Source organism: Strigops habroptila, chromosome Z, assembly GCF_004027225.2.
Source record: "Strigops habroptila isolate Jane chromosome Z, bStrHab1.2.pri, whole genome shotgun sequence".
Taxonomy (NCBI): Eukaryota; Metazoa; Chordata; class Aves; order Psittaciformes; family Psittacidae; genus Strigops; species Strigops habroptila.
Window position 1 is genome coordinate 444,259 of NC_044302.2, and position 17,878 is coordinate 462,136.

Below are 17,878 nucleotides of genomic sequence, written 5' to 3' on the forward strand. Positions count from 1 at the left end.
CATTTCATACCCCTGTGGCGACATGATTTATTGTCTATTTATGGCAACATAGCAGAAAACCGTTTTGGTCTATTAATTTTAATATACTACTCAACTGTTGTTTGTGCTGAACAGATAATGATGTTTTTAAATTGTTGATGTTCAGCTTTTTGTTAAAGATATTAATGCCAGATTAAAGCCTGAAATAGGCTTTTTTGCTGTTTTGCAAAAAATAAGCTCTTTTGCTTTTTGCTGGAGGTGCGCAAATGAAGGATATTGCAGGAAGGACTACAGAAGGTGGCTTTAGCAAATGAGACAGGGTTTTCTTACGTGGTGTTTTGTTTTGTTTTTTTTCCCCTAGTCATGTCTCAGTTATCTGTCTACATGGTATTCTACGGCTTGGCTTTGTGAGATCAGAGTTAGTATTTTGTAGTAATATGAAAGCTATAATGAGATTCAGAGTTATCTTGTTTCTCTGTAATTGATCTGCTGGGTGACTGAGTAATTCTTTTGTACTCATTGCTTCAATTACCCTTGCTGTAAAACTAGTAATAATGCTACTTCTCTTCTGACAACACGTTAAGGTCGTCCACAGGTAAAAGCTATCTTAGGTTTAGTTTGATTTATTGGCTTTCCTAGTCCTCAGTGAGCTAAGAATCAAAAATAACTTTGTTTTGGATGTCTTGCATTGGATTGCATCACTCTGGCCAGTTTGCCACATCTGTTACATTAATGTCTTGGAAAATCTTTCTTTGTTTTATTCACAAAGTTAGCATTGAAATTCATGGAACATCATAAAGGGAAGGATGCTTTTGCAGGGTAAGACCAGCAGAGAAGCATATAATGATAAATAGTGTCTTGGACCATGTGTGCAGTTCTTACTAAAGTTGATGAGAATTGGTCTAATCTGCAAGTTTAATATTAACCCTAGTGAGAGCTCCCTTCTCCCATGTGGAATGGCAGCCTGTAAGGTGGGTTTGAGCCTGTTCCAGCAGGAGCTGATGCGTATATACACTTCTGATGTCAGTGGTTGCAATGTGGAACCTGTTGTTTGCATATTTTTTGACCACAGTCTCTTTCTGGTATAGTACTTGATGATCTGGTTGCTTGTACTCACATAAGTGGCCAGCTCAGCTGATCCTGGTGTTATGGGAGGACTCCTAACACTAGGCAGCTCTGTAAACAGTGGCCTGAGCATTTTTACAAGTTTCTTGGAAGTTTGTGTTACTGCTCAGATGTTCTGTGAATGGTGTAGTTCATACTTCAACCTACACAAGAGGTATTTTTTGTTTTTCATATTAATTGGACTCTTTGTTAGGAAAGGCAGTGATAGAACTGTTCTAACATGTGCCTGAAGACCAAGTTGCCTATGTTTCCTTCAAGCTTTTCTTTCCCATGAGCTGAACAGCTTTGATGTTAACTGGGGATTCACTCCTCTACTCAGCAGACAGATCTGGGATCCCAGGCTCTGGGGCAGGCTGCGTACTGCAGAGGCCCAAACTGCCATCTGTGGGTCCAGAGCTAAGAGCAGGCTGCTCCGGAGAGCTAGCAGAAAGGCAGAAAGCCTGAAAAATAAAAAAATAGATCAAGGGAAGTAGTAAGCCATTTTAAAGGATTGGGATTTTTAATAAAAATACATGACTGGAAAATTTCTGAGCATCTTAATTGTTAATATTGTCTTCCCAGGCTTTGTGAGAACTCAAGAGAAAGATGTCATATGCTCTGCTTTATATTTTGCACCAGTGTATAGTGGTTTGCAGTCTAAATATATTCTGTTGAGTATCCTTTCAGACAGTTCATATCCCAGAAACTAGAATAGTAAACTATATATAGTCTCTGACATTACAAACAGGTTTGTTTACACCTTCTCCCAAGGCTAAGTTGTGATAGCAAGAGCTAGCAGGTCCTCCTCCTGTTGTCTTCTATATTTGTGGCTCACCTTTCACTCTTATTTGTGTCCTCATTTTGGTTTCAGGCTTGAGCAGTACATGTGCTTTCTGGCTCATCCAACTTACTTACGTATGCCTCTGACTTAGGTCCTGAATGCTTCTTTTCAGGGACCTGATTCCTACCAGCACTCTCATTGCATGCTCAGTGGCATTGTCTGGGGCTGGGCAGAATTAAAAAAGAATGCCTCTTTTCTATAAATAGCTTTGTTCTGGGTATTTTCTTGGTAGGTTCCTGTTCCCCAGTTCCAGGTGAAGTCCCTCAGAAGCCCAGTGTGGGGAGCTTCAGCTTCAGGGTCCTGATTAATTCTCAGCATCTCTTTAAAGAATTGGTACAGCTTGAATTGCTGCTTCTTTGACTTCTCTTGCTGTAAAAAGAGAACAGTTTGCGACAGATTTGATCATGGACTGACCTTGTTCCTGGGTTTGCTTTATACAGAATTATCAGTTTTAAGGCCTGAAAATATTGGTGCAAGTTGCTAAATGGCTGACTGGGTTATCCTGTTCTGTGAGAAAGTTTTTACCATGGCTTTCAGGGATTGTCTTGGTAGGCCAGGTAGAGAGCTGCCACTCACTGCTGGGGGCATTGAGCTTCTTTCAGTGCACTTTTCAGTGGGTGATGGTCAATGCAGAATTTTATAAGATATATTCTTCACTAGATTCATTTTAGAGAAATTTTGCTAAGTTTTCCTGTCCCCGCTTCTGTGGCTGAACAAGAGCCAGGGAGCTCTTCATTCCCTCATTTTCATGGACTGTATGTAGAGATTCTTGCCAAGTGTAACTTGCTCACCTCTGCAGAATATTTCTGCAGTCTTTTCCAGCATTCAGCCCAGCATTTTAACTACTCTCCTACTTTCTCACACTCAGAAGATCTTGATGTACTGTTACTCGATGTGTGGCTCGCACTGCCTTACTAGCCTTTAGTGACAAAATACCCCTGATATCACCTGACATGAAATCCAAACCATTTATATCCTGCCTCTTTTATCAACAGTGTTATTTGCTTACTTTTCTCTGAGTGATTTTTGCTTTACTGTGCCAGGACTTGATGCTGGGTTTTTTTAGTCTAGTGCTGATAATCAGTGTATCTGGGTTTATACTACAGCTGTCTCTACAGTGCTCCTGGAGATTAATTTATCACTCCTCTAATAGCAGAATTGCAAAATTGATGGTTTTGTATTTTTAATTTTGGAGCTTTTTCTGGGTGCAGAGAACCTTCATTATGGTTGTTTAAAATTATCACTCTGGAGTCTTTTGGCTGTTGATTTAAGGTAGCAAGGTGGTTCAGAAGCAAAACTTCTGAGTTCTGATAGAAGCTTTGCAGAGAAGCACTAGGAGTTACCACCTGTGCTGTGAGTGGAAATGGCTGCACCAAACATCCTCTGGATTTCTGTTTTTACTAGAGATTTGTGCTAAGATACCAACTTCAGATGGAAAAATGGATCACTGTGCTTAGTCGTGCCATTGGGGCTCTAATACAAGGCTTCTAATTCACACCCAACTGTTCTTAAACTATCTGCTTTAGAGAGATAAACTTTTAAAAATTGCCTTATCATTCCTTGTTCTGGAAAGCTTTGCGCCTGTTTTTAGCTGCTTTCTGCAATTCCACTGGCATGTGGTACAATTTTCTTTTAGACAAGCTTTTCTGGAGATGACATTCTTTTATTTGATTCCTGTATCTTTCTTCCAACTTGATGAAAACCATTATAAATTTAGCTGGAGATCTTTTGCACATATGAAGTGGATGCAGTTTTTCGCCAGATATTTTAACATTCACCTAAAGGAGTGCAAGTGGCTTCTCTGAGTGTTTGATTACTGATGAGTTTGCAAACCCACCAGCTCTTGTACACAAACTCTTTTACTCTGAATCCTTTTCAAAGGAGAGTTTGTGTTGAGACTAAGCCTGAACGGTTGAAGTTATTCCTGTGTTTGTGAATGACATCAAAGCAAAATGTCAGAGATCTAAATCAGCAGGTGATCATAGCACATAACAGGGTTCATTGTAGGATAGATGACTATTTACTTGATCTAGAATTTCCTTAATAAAGGGTTCTGGTTGTTAGTGGGGAATAGTAATGTCAAGGAATATTCTTACTTAACAATGGGGGGTTTTTTTAAATTTTTTTATGTTCCTCCAAAGACTGTTACTAGCAAGGAACAGTGAGCACAGTACTTCGTATTTGTTGTGCTGCAACGGAAACTGTCCATTGGAAACGTGAGGGGAAAATAAAAATCAATAACTGAGACTCCAGCTTGCACAAGGCCTGAAATGGTGGCAGTTACTGATTTTGCAATTACTTGGAAAAGTTTCCAACAGTGCATATGAGTAGCTGGAGGCTGCTCCTCGTGTGACTGTCCACGAACACTTCCTTAATTCCAGTGCAGACTGCTGTGATTTGAGTTGCTTGTATGTTTTACCTTTCAAACACTTGAATCAATGCAGTGCAAAATTGTACTCAAGCTGATCGTATTTCAGTCAGTGACTGCAAAGGGTAGAAGGGTAGCTGGAGGAACGGTGTTATTGCCTTTTAACTTTGGAAACATAAGTGGAGGAGCAAAGAAAAAGGTCAAATATAGTCTTACAGCAGTTGTCATTTGTGGTATTCAGAAGGGTTAAATTGGAAACAATGGTTACAAATGAACACATTAGTACAGCTCTGCGTGCTCATTTTTGTGGTGATTTTTCAAACTTGAAGCTGGAAAGATTTTCTGAAGCAGGAAGGGAACAAGACAGCACAAAGCACAGAGCACTTTGGTATTTTTGTCTTCTTAAACAAAAGCATGTTGCTGGCACGGGAGAGCCTTTTATGAAGCGTTTGGTTTGAAGCCAGTCCCGTTTCAAGTCAGCAAGGACAATTGTGCTAGTTCGAGTGTGTTTTGGAGCAAACTTTGGATTATGTAAGGTTTGGGGGTTTTCTGAAAAGTGGCCTTATTGGAAATATCCCTTCCTTCTCCGACAGATCTGTTCTGTATATATTTATACTGAGAGGCCTATTGCATCACTTCAGTGACAGAATTTGATTTTACTGATTTTATTCCTATTAGCATTATGATACAGCCAAAGCTACTCTTCTATGTTATGGCAGATCGCAACTGACTTACAAATTCCTTGTACCTGAGCAAACTGCCATAGACACAAGAACTTTTGGCAGGTGTAAAAGGTGCCTTAGTGTTCTCTGCTGAGCTCCTAGTAGTAGTGAGAAATCATCTTGTAAATGAGGAGCTGGAGCTTCTTGAATCCAAGGGTAGGTTTTGTGGCTGACTGTTGAAATCAGCAGGCTTTACAAGGAACTTACTGCATTAGTTAAAAGATCACTGAATTTCAGGGAAAGCAGAATGAGCAAAATGATTTTTCTGTTCAGTTTCCAGAGGAGTCTTTGTTGGAGGCTGTGGAGGAGCAGGAGGGTACTTGGGTTAAAAAAAAAAAAAAAAAAGTTTGAAAGAATTGAAATTAAAAGTATTGGGACACCTTCTTAATGTAGTTTCTGTGGGTAACAGACTTGGGGTTGAGTGAATGAACGTGAATGGGCAACAAGTGCTCTCTTGGCCTCCTGAGAGGCGAAGTAACCTGGAGGAAGGACTTAAACGTTCTTGTTAAGCCATGTGGACAAATGGTAAACAGTGTTATCTAGAAATCTCATCACTTTGATGTAAATGAAATGTCAATTGATCTGTTCAGCTATCTGCTGTCAGCTGCTTGACAGAGATGCATTACAGTACTACGCATGATCTCAGATTCGTTAACCTATCCTTAGCTCAGTGCCACTGCCTGGGAGCATTATCCTTAGAATCAGCTGTTTGGAAAAGAATAAAATAGAAGGGTAGGAAGAAGTCAGGACTTGCAGGAGTGTTTTGTAACTTACTGGGTTTAAGTTTTCTGTCATTAAATATATAGAAAAAAGGGGGAAAAAGTTTATATAGTGATTGTTAAGATTGAGATGATCTGGTACTACAGTAATGTGCTGTATGAGGTAGGCAATATTGAAATGTATCATGCCAGGGTCAGTTGGGGAGACTGAGAATGCTTTATAAACCCTTTTACTGTGCAGGTAGGTTTCAGCCAAGGCCGAAATGAGTGATGTGTCCAATGTCAGGTTCTCGGCCTTCTAAAGCAGGCGTGGGCCAGTGCCTAGTAAGATCTGATCTCAGCAGGAGACCCAGCTATTGGACTGGATAGACTTATCCAGACTGTATGGCATATCTTGCTGTTGGAAGTTATTCGTCTAAATTACAGCCAGTGTCCATTTCAGTGCTTGCCATTTCTCATGAGAATCGTTCTGTAGCTGCACCATTACTCTGTGGACATGATTTATTACCTTTTCTGTGTCTAGGAATCATGCTGTTCATGAGAAATTACTCAGTGGTGTAGGGCTTAATTTTTCAAAAGTTTAGGTACCCTGAAGAAGTCTAGTTACCCTTTCATTTGCTGAGGGAAAACTAAGAAGCTCATGTTAATGAGCTGCAGCAACTAGTAGATTTCCAGTGTAACTTGAAAAAGTTGATAGCTGTTTTCTAAATATGTAAAAGATACTTTTTGCCTGAGTAGTGTTCAGCAGGTGCAGCCAGATTGTTCTGAGCTTATCTGCTGTTTGGTTTTTTTCTTTGTGTAAGCTCCTGATGTTTTACCACATAGAGTTCTTCATCTTCTTAGAACTTTGTGCACTGCAGTCACTGCAAACTTCTCCCAAAGCCCCCAAGTTTTCTATTAAGCTTTGACTTTGTTTAGGCCATATAAAAGGTTATTTTTTCACTTACCTACATATTTTCAGCCATCTCCAGTTTTACTGTGTTGTTGGAAGCAATGCAATAATCTAATGAGATGATCCATTTGAGCAGCTGGCTTTAACCTCTCTGACATTTCTTGTTTAGTACATTAGCAAATGCTGTAGATTTTTTAAATTATTTTTTTTCTTTTTACTTTTCTATTCACCGCAAATCTTTGGTTTTTTCCTTCCTTTGTGTCACAGCTAGGAAGGAGGGATCAGAACTGAACTGCCGTATCATCAATTCCTTGTGTTGAATGTGAATTTTTCTCTTGTTTTCTGACATCTCTCTTTTGTGACTGTGAGAGTGTGCATGGGATTGAAGCCAAAGAGGAATAAACTCTCATTTCCCCCTTGAGAATAGAAGTCTCTTTGGCATCATTGGTTCAAGGTCACTTGTAGTTCTGGTTCTCCAGGGTTTGTGTTCCTTTTCTCTGGCACTCCCGGGATACTTAATACCTTGGAGATTTTAAAGATATCCAAGAAGTTCATTTCAGTTCATTTCTTTATGGAATGGAGGCAGTTGCCAGCATGCTCCAGATCATGGTGCTTGGCTTTTTTGTTACCTGGAAGAAACAAGTAGAAATCCACAGGAGGCCAACTAGCATCAGAAACTTTAAGTTACATCCAGACTATGATGAAGTCTCATGGATCACCAGTTTGTTTTGCCAGTGACTGTTTTGCCTGTGCCAGACACAGGGTGACTGAGAATGGCTCTGCAATCTACAGAGGTCCTGCAAGATTCACTGGTATTTGTAGCTCATACAACAGTTCAAGTTCTTCAGAAGTGATTTGAGGGATGCTGAAGAAGAAGCAATATGTCATTATAAGCAATAGCTCCTCCAAAAAAAAAAAGTGAATGTAATAGGCTATTGCATTTGTTACTGTATTTCTTTTGATGTCTAAGGGTGGTTATACTACGATCTGTAATACAAAGTCAAGCAATTAAGGATTTTTCTCCTATCTTTTTGGTAAATATTGAAAGGCTTGAGACTGCCAATGGAACTGAATGCTCTCTTCACACTGCTCAAGCAAGATGCAAACCTTGGGCACCAAATTAATGTTCTGAACAAAATTTGACTTCTATTGTAATTCAAAGCAAAAGGAATAAAAGATTTTTTTGCCAGTATTTGAACATATTATCATCCTGAAGACAAAACTATCAGCTAGATCTGTTAGAGCCATTTTTTCATTGTGTGTTTGCCAGCAGTTCAAAAAGGGAGAGAGAGGAGGAGGGAATTAGAGGAAAAAAGAAAAAGGGACCTTAACAACTGTGTGACAGATGTTTAAAACTTCTCACTATGGGCCAAATGAGGCCTCTTTCTTTATCCTTCATCCCACCCATAATTTTGCAGTTGCTCATGGATGCAGAGTATCATGTAAGTAGTTGAACGGCTGTATCTAAGTAGGAGGCAATCTGGGCTGTATCTTTCCTGTATGTGTATTAGACACACTAGCAAGAAATATTTGCTGCATGTAGCAAGAATTCTTCATAGTGCATTATCTTACACATCTCAGTGCGCTGTGTGAGTAGGTATTAGGTGGTGAAAACTGTTCCACATAGCTGGAATACACTGTGCATGTGTCCAAGTCTGAAGGAGGAGGAGATGGTCTGTGCCCTCGAGCTGCAGTCAGGCGAGTCTGTTTATGTGAAACAATACAAATTCAGAGAGTTCCTTTTTTTTTTTCTAAGGCCCCCCCCCCCCTCCTTTTTTCCTTAAATAGCGCTTACCATTAGAGTCAATGGTGTGTGAGTAGGATTAAATAATCAGTTACATGAATAGTAAAACTGGTGAATAACAGTGGGGCAACATTAATGCTTTTTGCTCTCAACTGTTAAATAACTAAGAAGGTGGTTCAAGATTTCCAAAGACTCCCATTTGCCCATAAATACACACAGAGGCCAGTTGTGCACTTCTATTGTACTTGCATTGTTTCACAACCATGCGTGCTGTGCCTGTGATAGCACACTGGTGGTGGCAACTGCAGCTGCAAGTATGCAACTGCAGATGACTTTGTGTGGCTAGGTTTCCTTATTGAAATATTTGCTGCAAATTGTCTGACTTTAAATATAACAATCTAACAAATCTGCCTTCTTTTTGCCCCTGAGAGGGCAACATCCAGCTGGTGCTCTTGATTTAGTAAAAATGTTGGCTGTTTTATTTATCATCAGGCATGTTTGTAGACTTGAAAGAATTAATTACTTAAAGGCATTTGGCCGAAAACTGATTATTTAAATGCATTAGTAGCAATGCAAAGCTTTCATTGCCAATGTCCTATACTTTCAAGTTAGAGCTGTATATTTTACTGTATTGTATGCTGATTATTGAAATAGGATTATATGGGATATCATAAAACTTATGCCATACTATCCCAGACCACTGTGAAAATACCAGTGACTTTAAAATATTTTTTGATCAGGGAGCTGACTCTCATCAGCTTTCACAAGCCCTATTTTCTTCTAAAGTCATTGCTTGGTATTCAACCTCTCTCTTGAAGGTGATCAACAGTCCAAATCTTAAAGATTTTGATATTCTGTAAAGCCAGTTGCTGGCCTCTAAATGTCACAGAAGTTGGTTATGCTTATTTGTTGGCCTTGGTAGACATAAAAAAATTACTTTTTTCTTTTTTTTATTTTTATTGTAAAGGTAAAAACCCCTTGTCTTTCTTACAGAAGTGGCAAGAATTTAACATCTTGAGAGGGTAATTTTAATGTTGCTACTGCTCTGCAGTGTGTAGAGGTAGGATTTTAAGTTCTAGAACATCCTATTTCATACAAGTAGTTCACTCCAAGAACAGCACTTTTTTCTCATATGTCCGTTCTAAAAAATCAAGAAGGGATTGGAGGCAAAGGGATGTTCCCTATCCCAAAGCCCATGGCTTTGATACGGTTCCATTGTTATGTGGCACCAAGACTCCTGCAGCAGGATTTCCCCAGTGCTTTCCCTGCCCTGCTCCATGTACATACAGCAGTGAAAAAGGGAACTAGACACAGTTGTTTGACAGTGTCGTGTCTGGCACAGGACAAACTGCTTTATCTCTTGATGCCATAGTTCATCCTCTGTGGAAGTGTCCGCCTTTCTGTTGTGTTTTATGGATGCATTCATTAATGTTTTTGAATTTCTCAGAACTGGGGCAGACAGGGCAGTGCAAGTTACTATCTCTCTGTTCTGTAGCGACTGGCTAATTTCTGTAGCAGACACGCTGTGATTTAGAAGTGAAAGCAACTGAATAACAAAATCCTTTAAATAATATTTATGATTTAATAATTTTGTGGCTAGTAGTTGGACTAATTCTGCTGTGCCTTCATGAAGATTTTTTTTACTCTGTTCATTTTTATAGCCTGGGAGAAAGATTTAATTTTAGACGTTTCAGTTGACAAAGACATGCTGGTGCTAGATACGTGTTTCAGATCCTTGTCATTGTACTCTATTTTTAAATTCAAGTGCCAGCCAACCTAAAGAGCACACCCTGTGTCTGTCCTGGGTGCTCTGTATTTGTGCTACAAAGCTGAATTCCTCCAAGCCTTAGCACAAGGTCACCAGATTTACTTTTACATTTTTCCTGTTTAATGACAAGAAATACTCTAGCAAGTTCTTTTCACTATCACAGAACTAAGACTAGTCATAAAAACAATCCTCCTCCCTCCAGAGGTCTGCTTAGGCATTGGCAGTTGTTAGATGCTTGCCTATCAACAGCCACTCGAGAAAGAATTTTAAATGGTTTTGTGACGTCAGGGAGGCCCAAGAAAATACACCCTGGTGCCATATTACCTCCATCCTTGCAAGTGTGCGGTAAAAAATAGATAACACAGAAATAAATCTTTTGTGCAGTACCTATCTCATGATATACTCTAGCGACTCCAGTAAGTGAGGTTGTCTGGTATAGGAATAGCTAAAGAAGATGAACTTTCAGACCCTCATTTTCTAATTTATGGTTAATGAAAAGCCAGCCTAATCTATCTGACATCCTGCTGTCTGGACGAAATGTCTGCGAGTAGCTTGGACCTTGCAGAGGGAAATGCCCTGGCAAAGTTACAGCCTACAAAAGTGAACAATTTAAGTTTGATGGACAAAAAACTGAATCTCTTGAATGAAAAGATGGACAAACTGTTGCATTTCCAAGAAGATCTGACAGGCAAACTGCAGCGAATTAACAAAAGCATTGATGATGTAGAAAAAGGCATTAACAAGCTAACAGTGTCCCGAGCACCTCCTGATGAGACAGATGCAATGAAAAAAGGCCTTAAAGTATCGGACAGTATTTACCAGGCTGACATCCAGAGCATATGCTCAGAAGTGTTGAAATTGGTGAAAGCTGCCCAGCTAGATGCCTCAAAGCATAAGGAGAGGCTGGCAAAAATAGAGAAAAGGGTCGATACACTGGATAAAGTTATTACATTTGTAGGAGAAGTATTAAAAAATTCTAAAGTAGTGGATTTTATTCTCAAAGGCACTGTGCCCTGGAAGAAGGGGAGTCTGCTGGAAATCCTTGTTGAGGTTGGTTTTGTTTTGCTGTTCTTCACGTTTTTCTTAATGATGTAGCAGGGCTTTAGGCTCTTCTGCTGGTTCCTTGCATAACACATAGTTCAGATTTTCCTTTCAGTACCCTGTTGCAGAGTATACTGCTGTGACCTGTGAATTGCAAGGCTCTTAAGCCAGAGACCAAGGCTCAAAACATGTTTTGATGTCTGAGGTTCCCAAAGTGCTTCAGGCATACCTGTAACAAGTATGAGGAGTAGATTGCTACTGTAAAGGAAAATTCTTCTACCAGTGACTGAAGATCACCAATGTCATTCAAATTAGTGACTGAATTGAAGCCCTAGTGAAAAGTATAGGTAACATACTGGAAGCATTTTTTGTTGGAATAAGCTTCTATTTGCTTGATTGATCATGAGTGCTGAACATAACACCAGTTACTAAAACCTGTGCTGACTTATGGTCGTACTACGGAGCTGATTTATATGTCCTTAGACATCCAAGTTGTCTTTAGCTACATCTTTATGATGAAACGTTGAGTTTACCAACTCTGTTGACATTGTTTGCTCCTCAAATAAAATAGTTCCTGTGTTTGCAAGTTCCTAGACATCAATTCCTAAAAGTTTCTTGATTATTGAGGACAGTGAGGGAGGAACAGGCAAGACTGGTACATAGTTGATATGATGTTTTGGAATTGATTAACCTAGCTTTTAAAAGTTACAGACTTCTGGAGTTAGGTTTAGCTAATGGGAGTTTTTCACTGTGGCTTGTATCTGGCAGTATTGCAGGAGAGGAAACTGCAAGTATTGCAGTGAGAGGAAACTGCAAGAGTTGGAACAGGTTTGTTCATTCCAGGAATCTCCTTGTATGTAGAGTTGTGGTTAGAGTAAGGAGAACTTGGCTCAAATGCAGATGTCCATTTGTATCTTAATCCAAGTATTTTTCAACGAAATTGTAAAATGTTTTGGTGAAAGGTACACCTAAACTTTTACAAGAATAGGGCAATGCTAGATGCTTGCAAATCTTTTCAGGCTTTGAGTGCTTTCCTTGTCTCCCTTTTTAAGTGCCAGAGGCTGACAGGTGAGTTAGACTGTTACTGGACAAAAGAATTTATAGAGTTTCCATTACTGTTGAGAACTATAAATCATACATTAGGTATCTATCTTAATTCTGGATAGCAATGATAGCTTGTACTTGCAGTTTGATTTCAGTTCTACAGATTTTTGAAGAACTGAAAAATTTTGGTATGTTTTGATTAAAGCTGCATTGGTACAAGTCTCTGCCTGGAAACAGAACGAGCCCTTCACAGGGTTTACACCTCGAGCTGAGCTGCCAGTGCCCAGTGTGGCCAGGTGAAGAGGAGCATAAAGATGACAAACTAATTTTGTTTCCAGACTGCCTGTTTCTAAGTGAAAAGACCAGTAAGGAGGGATGTAAATGGAGATGGTGTTGAGAGATACTGGAGGAATGTTTCACGTGGACTTCTAGCATACTGTCAGGATTAGTTGTCAACGTAGCACTGCCTTTTCATCTGTGTTTGCAAAAAAGGAGACTGAAGGAGGTCAGACCTTCATCCAGGTTTTATGGATAGGTGGATAGAGAGCCAGAGGTGAAATGACCTTGCTGTTGGTGACCCGATAGACTAGGATGGGCTGGAAGTCTGTGTCCCAGGCTGTAACCACTGCCTCAGCTGTAGAACAGGCAATGTGTATTGGGCAAGTGGAGAGTTTTATGGCTAACTCATTTCGCAATATGAGTTATTACTCATATTTCCTTTTTTCCTTTTTCTCCTTTTTTTGTTTCTGGTCATGCACAGTGTCTGAAATTGGAACATAAGGTCAGTTGTAAGACCTTAAGATACGTCAGGCTGCTGAGTGATATTTGAACTAGACTTGAATTAATGAGATAGCTTATGTACGTGACCGAGCTGGAGAAATGTGGAGCAGAGTGGGTGAATTTAAAAACAAATCAGCTTGCACTGAAGCCATGTGCTAACTTTGGTCTAGTTTTCATAGCCTGTTCTGCGATAGCAACATAGACGTGTCCAGAGAGCTCCACAGTTGCACGGGGTTGCACATAAGCAGAATCTGCTACCTGCTTGTTTGTGTGTTCCAACCTTTGCTGTTTTGTAACAGTGTGCTGCTTATCATGGACTTGGCTTCATGCAGCGTTACCCAGTATGGGGATGGGAATTGGGAGGTCATGTTTTCATTGCTGGATGAAGCTGTTTGTTGATGGTATGACAGCATTCCAGGGATGCCATGGGAATGCTTATGGAAGAAGTTTTGTGAGGTTGGAGTCTAATTGGTAAAAGACTATGAATTGAGCTCCAAACCTCTAACTTCTGACTTAAAAACCAAACAGACGGAAAAACCCACCAGCATTAGATGTTCACTTATCCAAAGCTTTTTTTGCACGTAAGATTCTGCAAGAATAATGTTCCCCCTGGTTATTGTTGCAGGTTTGCTTAGAGCTGTAATAAAAATGGTAATGATTTTTTTACTTCTTTTTGGGTGTTCTGTTTTCTGGGAAGGGGAAACTGGGGGGGCTCTGTGGGATCTATGTGGTTGAAGAATCAGGTCCTAAAGCACTTTTACTAACAAATGAAGGGGCTGCTTTGCAGCAATCTTGTAATCAGTTATCTGCAGAAAGATTTTAAATGTTGCTTATTTGCTTGTACAAATAAGGATAAGAGACTGCTCATTACTGGAGTTTTAACTATATACCATCCAAGAAATATGTTAAGCCTGTTTTCATGTAATGTTTTTTTTTTTGCTAAATACTAGTTCTTTACTTTTATTTCAAGTGTATTGCTGTGTGAAGTGTTTAGTGGGGCTATTACAAAATATCCCTCCTCTGTGCTTTCTTAATTGGAGGAAAACATTTGCTTAAAAATCAAAATCTACTTCTAAAAGACAGTAAGTCTGTTTTTAACCATGCCCGAGGTGAAACGTGTAACGTCAAGTACATGTGCAAGTGTTGCCATAAAGCCAGAGTCTCTTTTTTGGTATCACCTCTGTCATAGTTGAAACCATGAATCTTTAGATGCCTTGAGACAAATACATTAACAATATCTTCAGAGACATTTCTTATCTTTCAGTCACCAGTGAAAAAGCAACAGAAATAGCGTATCATTTCTTCTTCTAATTTCTCTCATGTTTGACATATAATGGTTTTTAATGAATATGAGTAAATATGACAGGAGGGAAAACCTGACAGTCAAAATTTTGGAAAGCAGTGAGCTAATGCATTATTCTGTGTTGTCTTGTTTTAGAAGTCTGCTTGTATGCAAAAGTGGGTAGAGATTGGAAAAAGGGAGTAATCACAGTAGTAACTAAAAATCCAGAAAATCAGAGGTGTTGATATAATTTTACAGAGTCTGAATACCTATATAGTTGGAGGAACCTAGTGGGAAATAAACACTCTTGGCCATAACTGCTATTTTTGTGTTCCCCTGTCTTTTTAGGCCAAAGATAAGCCCGAGGAGAGTGGTGCAAAACCTAAGCATGTGCTTAGTAACAGAGGAACCCAAACTGAAAGGCAGAAGCCTCTGGAAGGTATGTATTACTCCAGGCATGCTCAAGTTTTGACTCTTGAATGTGTAGCAGACAACCTGGAAATTAATAGCCTGCTATTTCCCACTACCTGACTTACTCAAATACTCAAAAACTAACTTTGTCGACCAGTACTGGGAAAATAGAATTGTTCTCATCTCCTCAAAGATGATTGTCCCCTGGATCAAACACCACAAAATGCTGGAAAATCAAGACATTAAAAGCAGCACCTTTGGGTGTATAGTTGTGGTTTTTTTTTTTTGCTTTGCAATTACAGTGAACCAAACTAGAGCAGTAGCTGTTCAGATACCACAAAGGTAGTGGCAGTATCATATAGCAAACCTAATAAATTCTTTTCCCTTACCAAATCTGAAACAACCCTCCCTCCTCCCCTCTCTGAAAAATGTGCATGTCGACATTGGGAATATCTTTTTTTGATCAGCAAGTTTCATTGCCATGTCAGGGCTAGATTCCTATTTAGGATGCATCTGTGAGGGCACTGCCTTCTTGTCTTTTTGTGAAAAACCCAAGAGGCACTGCCTCAAGACATCCTTTGGAGTCTTGCTCACTCTGTCTCTGCCCTCTAAGCAGATAGAGGGTTTATCAGGGTGAGGAGGGTCCTGGATAGGTCTGCAGCGCCAGAGCTACGCGTTGTATTTGCCTGCAGAGTGATTTCAGATTGTAGGTGCAGTGAGCTTGAACCCTGCAGTATTTTTGCTCGCTTTATGGAAACCCAGGTTCAATCTGTAACACTGCTGGAAAGCCAGCAGAGCAATTAAACATCTGATTAAACCATGAGCATTAATAATGGCTGTCTCAAGCTTGTTGATGTAAGGATTTTAAACCTTTTGGGGGGTTTCTTGCTACCTTTTCAGATGTGTAACTGTGTAAGTTATTTTGAGTGGTGAGTTACTTTATTCCCTCTCTGTTTTGCTGTTACTTTTGTCAAGGATAGTTTATTAATGGCTTATTTTTTTCAGAGACGAAAAGTAGGAAAAAACTGGATGAAAACAATGGAGCACATGAGAAGGTGAACATTTCTAGTGCTGTAACCCACAAAACTGACTCCAAACTCCAAGTTAAGGAGAGAACAGCACAGCAGCAAGTAGTAGAAGGTGCTGGCAAAACACACAGCTCTAAGAGCTGTCAACAGCAAAAGGACCTTGGTGTCAAAGATTCGAATCAACACAACGGTCTTCCCTTCGTAAATCAAGATCATGTGGGCAACCAAAATGTTCCTGCTAAAGCACACGATATGGACCTAGATGAGTGCCACAGGCAGCTTGTTCATCAGAAACTCGGAGAGGATGAAAACAAACCTTCATTGTCGAGTGTGGCATCCTGGGAAGCTGTGCCCTCCACATCCCGGGCTGTATCTGACACAGGGTGTGAAGTGACACATACCAGGTAATGGCCTTGTTGGTAGCTTTCTGCGTGATTTGAAACCATTTCATGTCTAGAAGGAAAAAAAGGAAAGCCAGATCATTAAAGGAGGCAGCTCCTGCTGAGACATGATCCAGGAGAAAAACAGCCATGCTAGGATAAGAGTGGTGAGACCTTACAAATGGTTAAGGCAAAAAATCAAAGCAGTGTAAATTCCTGTGAAGCCAATGAGTGCTTAGATGTATGGGAGATTTTTTTATATGATCGGTGTTCCTGTGTATTAGAGATAAAGGTGACCACCCTAGTACAGCTCAAGTATTTGGACATTTATAAACCACTCACTCCTTTTCTGTTTCTATAACCATGGGGTGATAGGAATTTGAGGTATTTACTAGTATATGCCAAAAGTAAAAAACGTGTTTTGTTTGCTGTCCTCGTTTTTATGAGTTTTATATGCCTTGGTCACTTAAAGGTATGACCTTTAATGATTGTTCATTTATTAACAATCTGTATTAGCCCAATCTTTTCCTCATAAAGGTGTTTAGTAATATGCCTTTCATAGTCCATTTTATTTTGAACTATTTATTCAGGATTTGATTTTAATGCCATGTATTTAAATTTAAAAAAAACCAAACAAAAACCAAACAAAGAACAAAAAACCCCAAACCAACCCACCCAACCAACGAAACAAAAAACCCACCCCACCTCCCCCAAAAAAAGCACCACAGCAAAACCCCACAACCAAAAACCCTACCTACCAAACCCCAACAGATGGAAATTCTGTGGCAAATTTTAACTGCCATGCCCTCTCTGTCTGGACTGGTGGATATAGAGCTGTTTATAGATGTGAATGTAGGGGTGGGGTGATAGACACACTCACACATACACATAAATATATATGTATGCCACTTTGAGTGTGGAATTTCCCCATTGTTCATGTATACAAACTGGTGTCTGAAGCCCAGATAAGAACATGGCACTACTTTTGTCACACTGGGATATTTTTCTCTTAAGAGGTAGAGTGTCAGGATGTGGCAGTAGAGCATAGAATCTTTCACTATTGTGGCCTCTTTGCAAACATTCAGGAACAACTTTGTGTGCAGTTTATAGGCAACATTACCTCCAAACTGGTTGTTGTAATGGCACTAAACCTATAGGGACTCCCTTGTGTTTTCCCTGTGGGTTTTAGGCTCTGGCTGGTAGTCGTAAGTACTGTGCTGTGGGTCCATCCCAGCTACCCACCGAGCGCTGCTTTGGAGGCTCTGCCTGTTCTGTGCACTGAGGATGGCCCAAGGTGTTTGTGAAGCAGCGGGGGAACAGTTGGTGTTACCTGTGGAAGTCAGTGCTTGTTGATCGTGGTGGTGAACTTGTGGAGAGGCAGCAGGTTCTGAAGCAGCTGGTTGGTTTGGACAGGACAGGGGGTTTCTGAACCCCAAACAAAGACGTTGGTCTGGGGAGGGAAGCTGCAGCCTTCCTGCACAGGAAACCTGTTATGTGTTTGTGTGTGGAGTCACATGAGGGTGGTGAATGCCTCTCTAAAATGAATGCAACTTTCAATGAGGTCTGTAAGCCCATGCAGAAGTGTCAGAAGGACATTGTGTTCCCCTGCTTGGAGAAATAAGTCCTGCCAAGTTCAGACTTGACCAGATAGCAGTGGAAGTGTTTGCTTGGAGCTGCTCTGATGGCTCATTTGGGTGTAGCTTAGATTCATAGCACAACACAATGGTGTTAAAGGTGCTGAAAATGGGACACTTCAGAATCATGTTATATGAAAG

The 17,878-nt window shown here is 40.1% G+C and overlaps 1 protein-coding gene across 2 annotated transcripts in view; it reads left to right on the forward strand.

The window, feature by feature from the left end:
- Positions 1–17,878, forward strand: part of MYLK3 (myosin light chain kinase 3) — a 33,491-nt gene that overhangs the window by 2,019 nt on the left and 13,594 nt on the right. The window contains exons 1-4 of one of the 2 annotated variants that reach the window (XM_030471045.1): positions 10,506–11,191; positions 13,589–13,653; positions 14,633–14,723; positions 15,701–16,127. In XM_030471045.1, the coding sequence (XP_030326905.1) occupies positions 10,675–11,191; positions 13,589–13,653; positions 14,633–14,723; positions 15,701–16,127 (1,100 nt within the window). In that variant the 5' untranslated portion in view covers positions 10,506–10,674. Of the gene's footprint in view, positions 1–10,505; positions 11,192–13,588; positions 13,654–14,632; positions 14,724–15,700; positions 16,128–17,878 lie in introns of those variants that run through there. The other variant, XM_030471044.1, reaches the window with a different exon arrangement.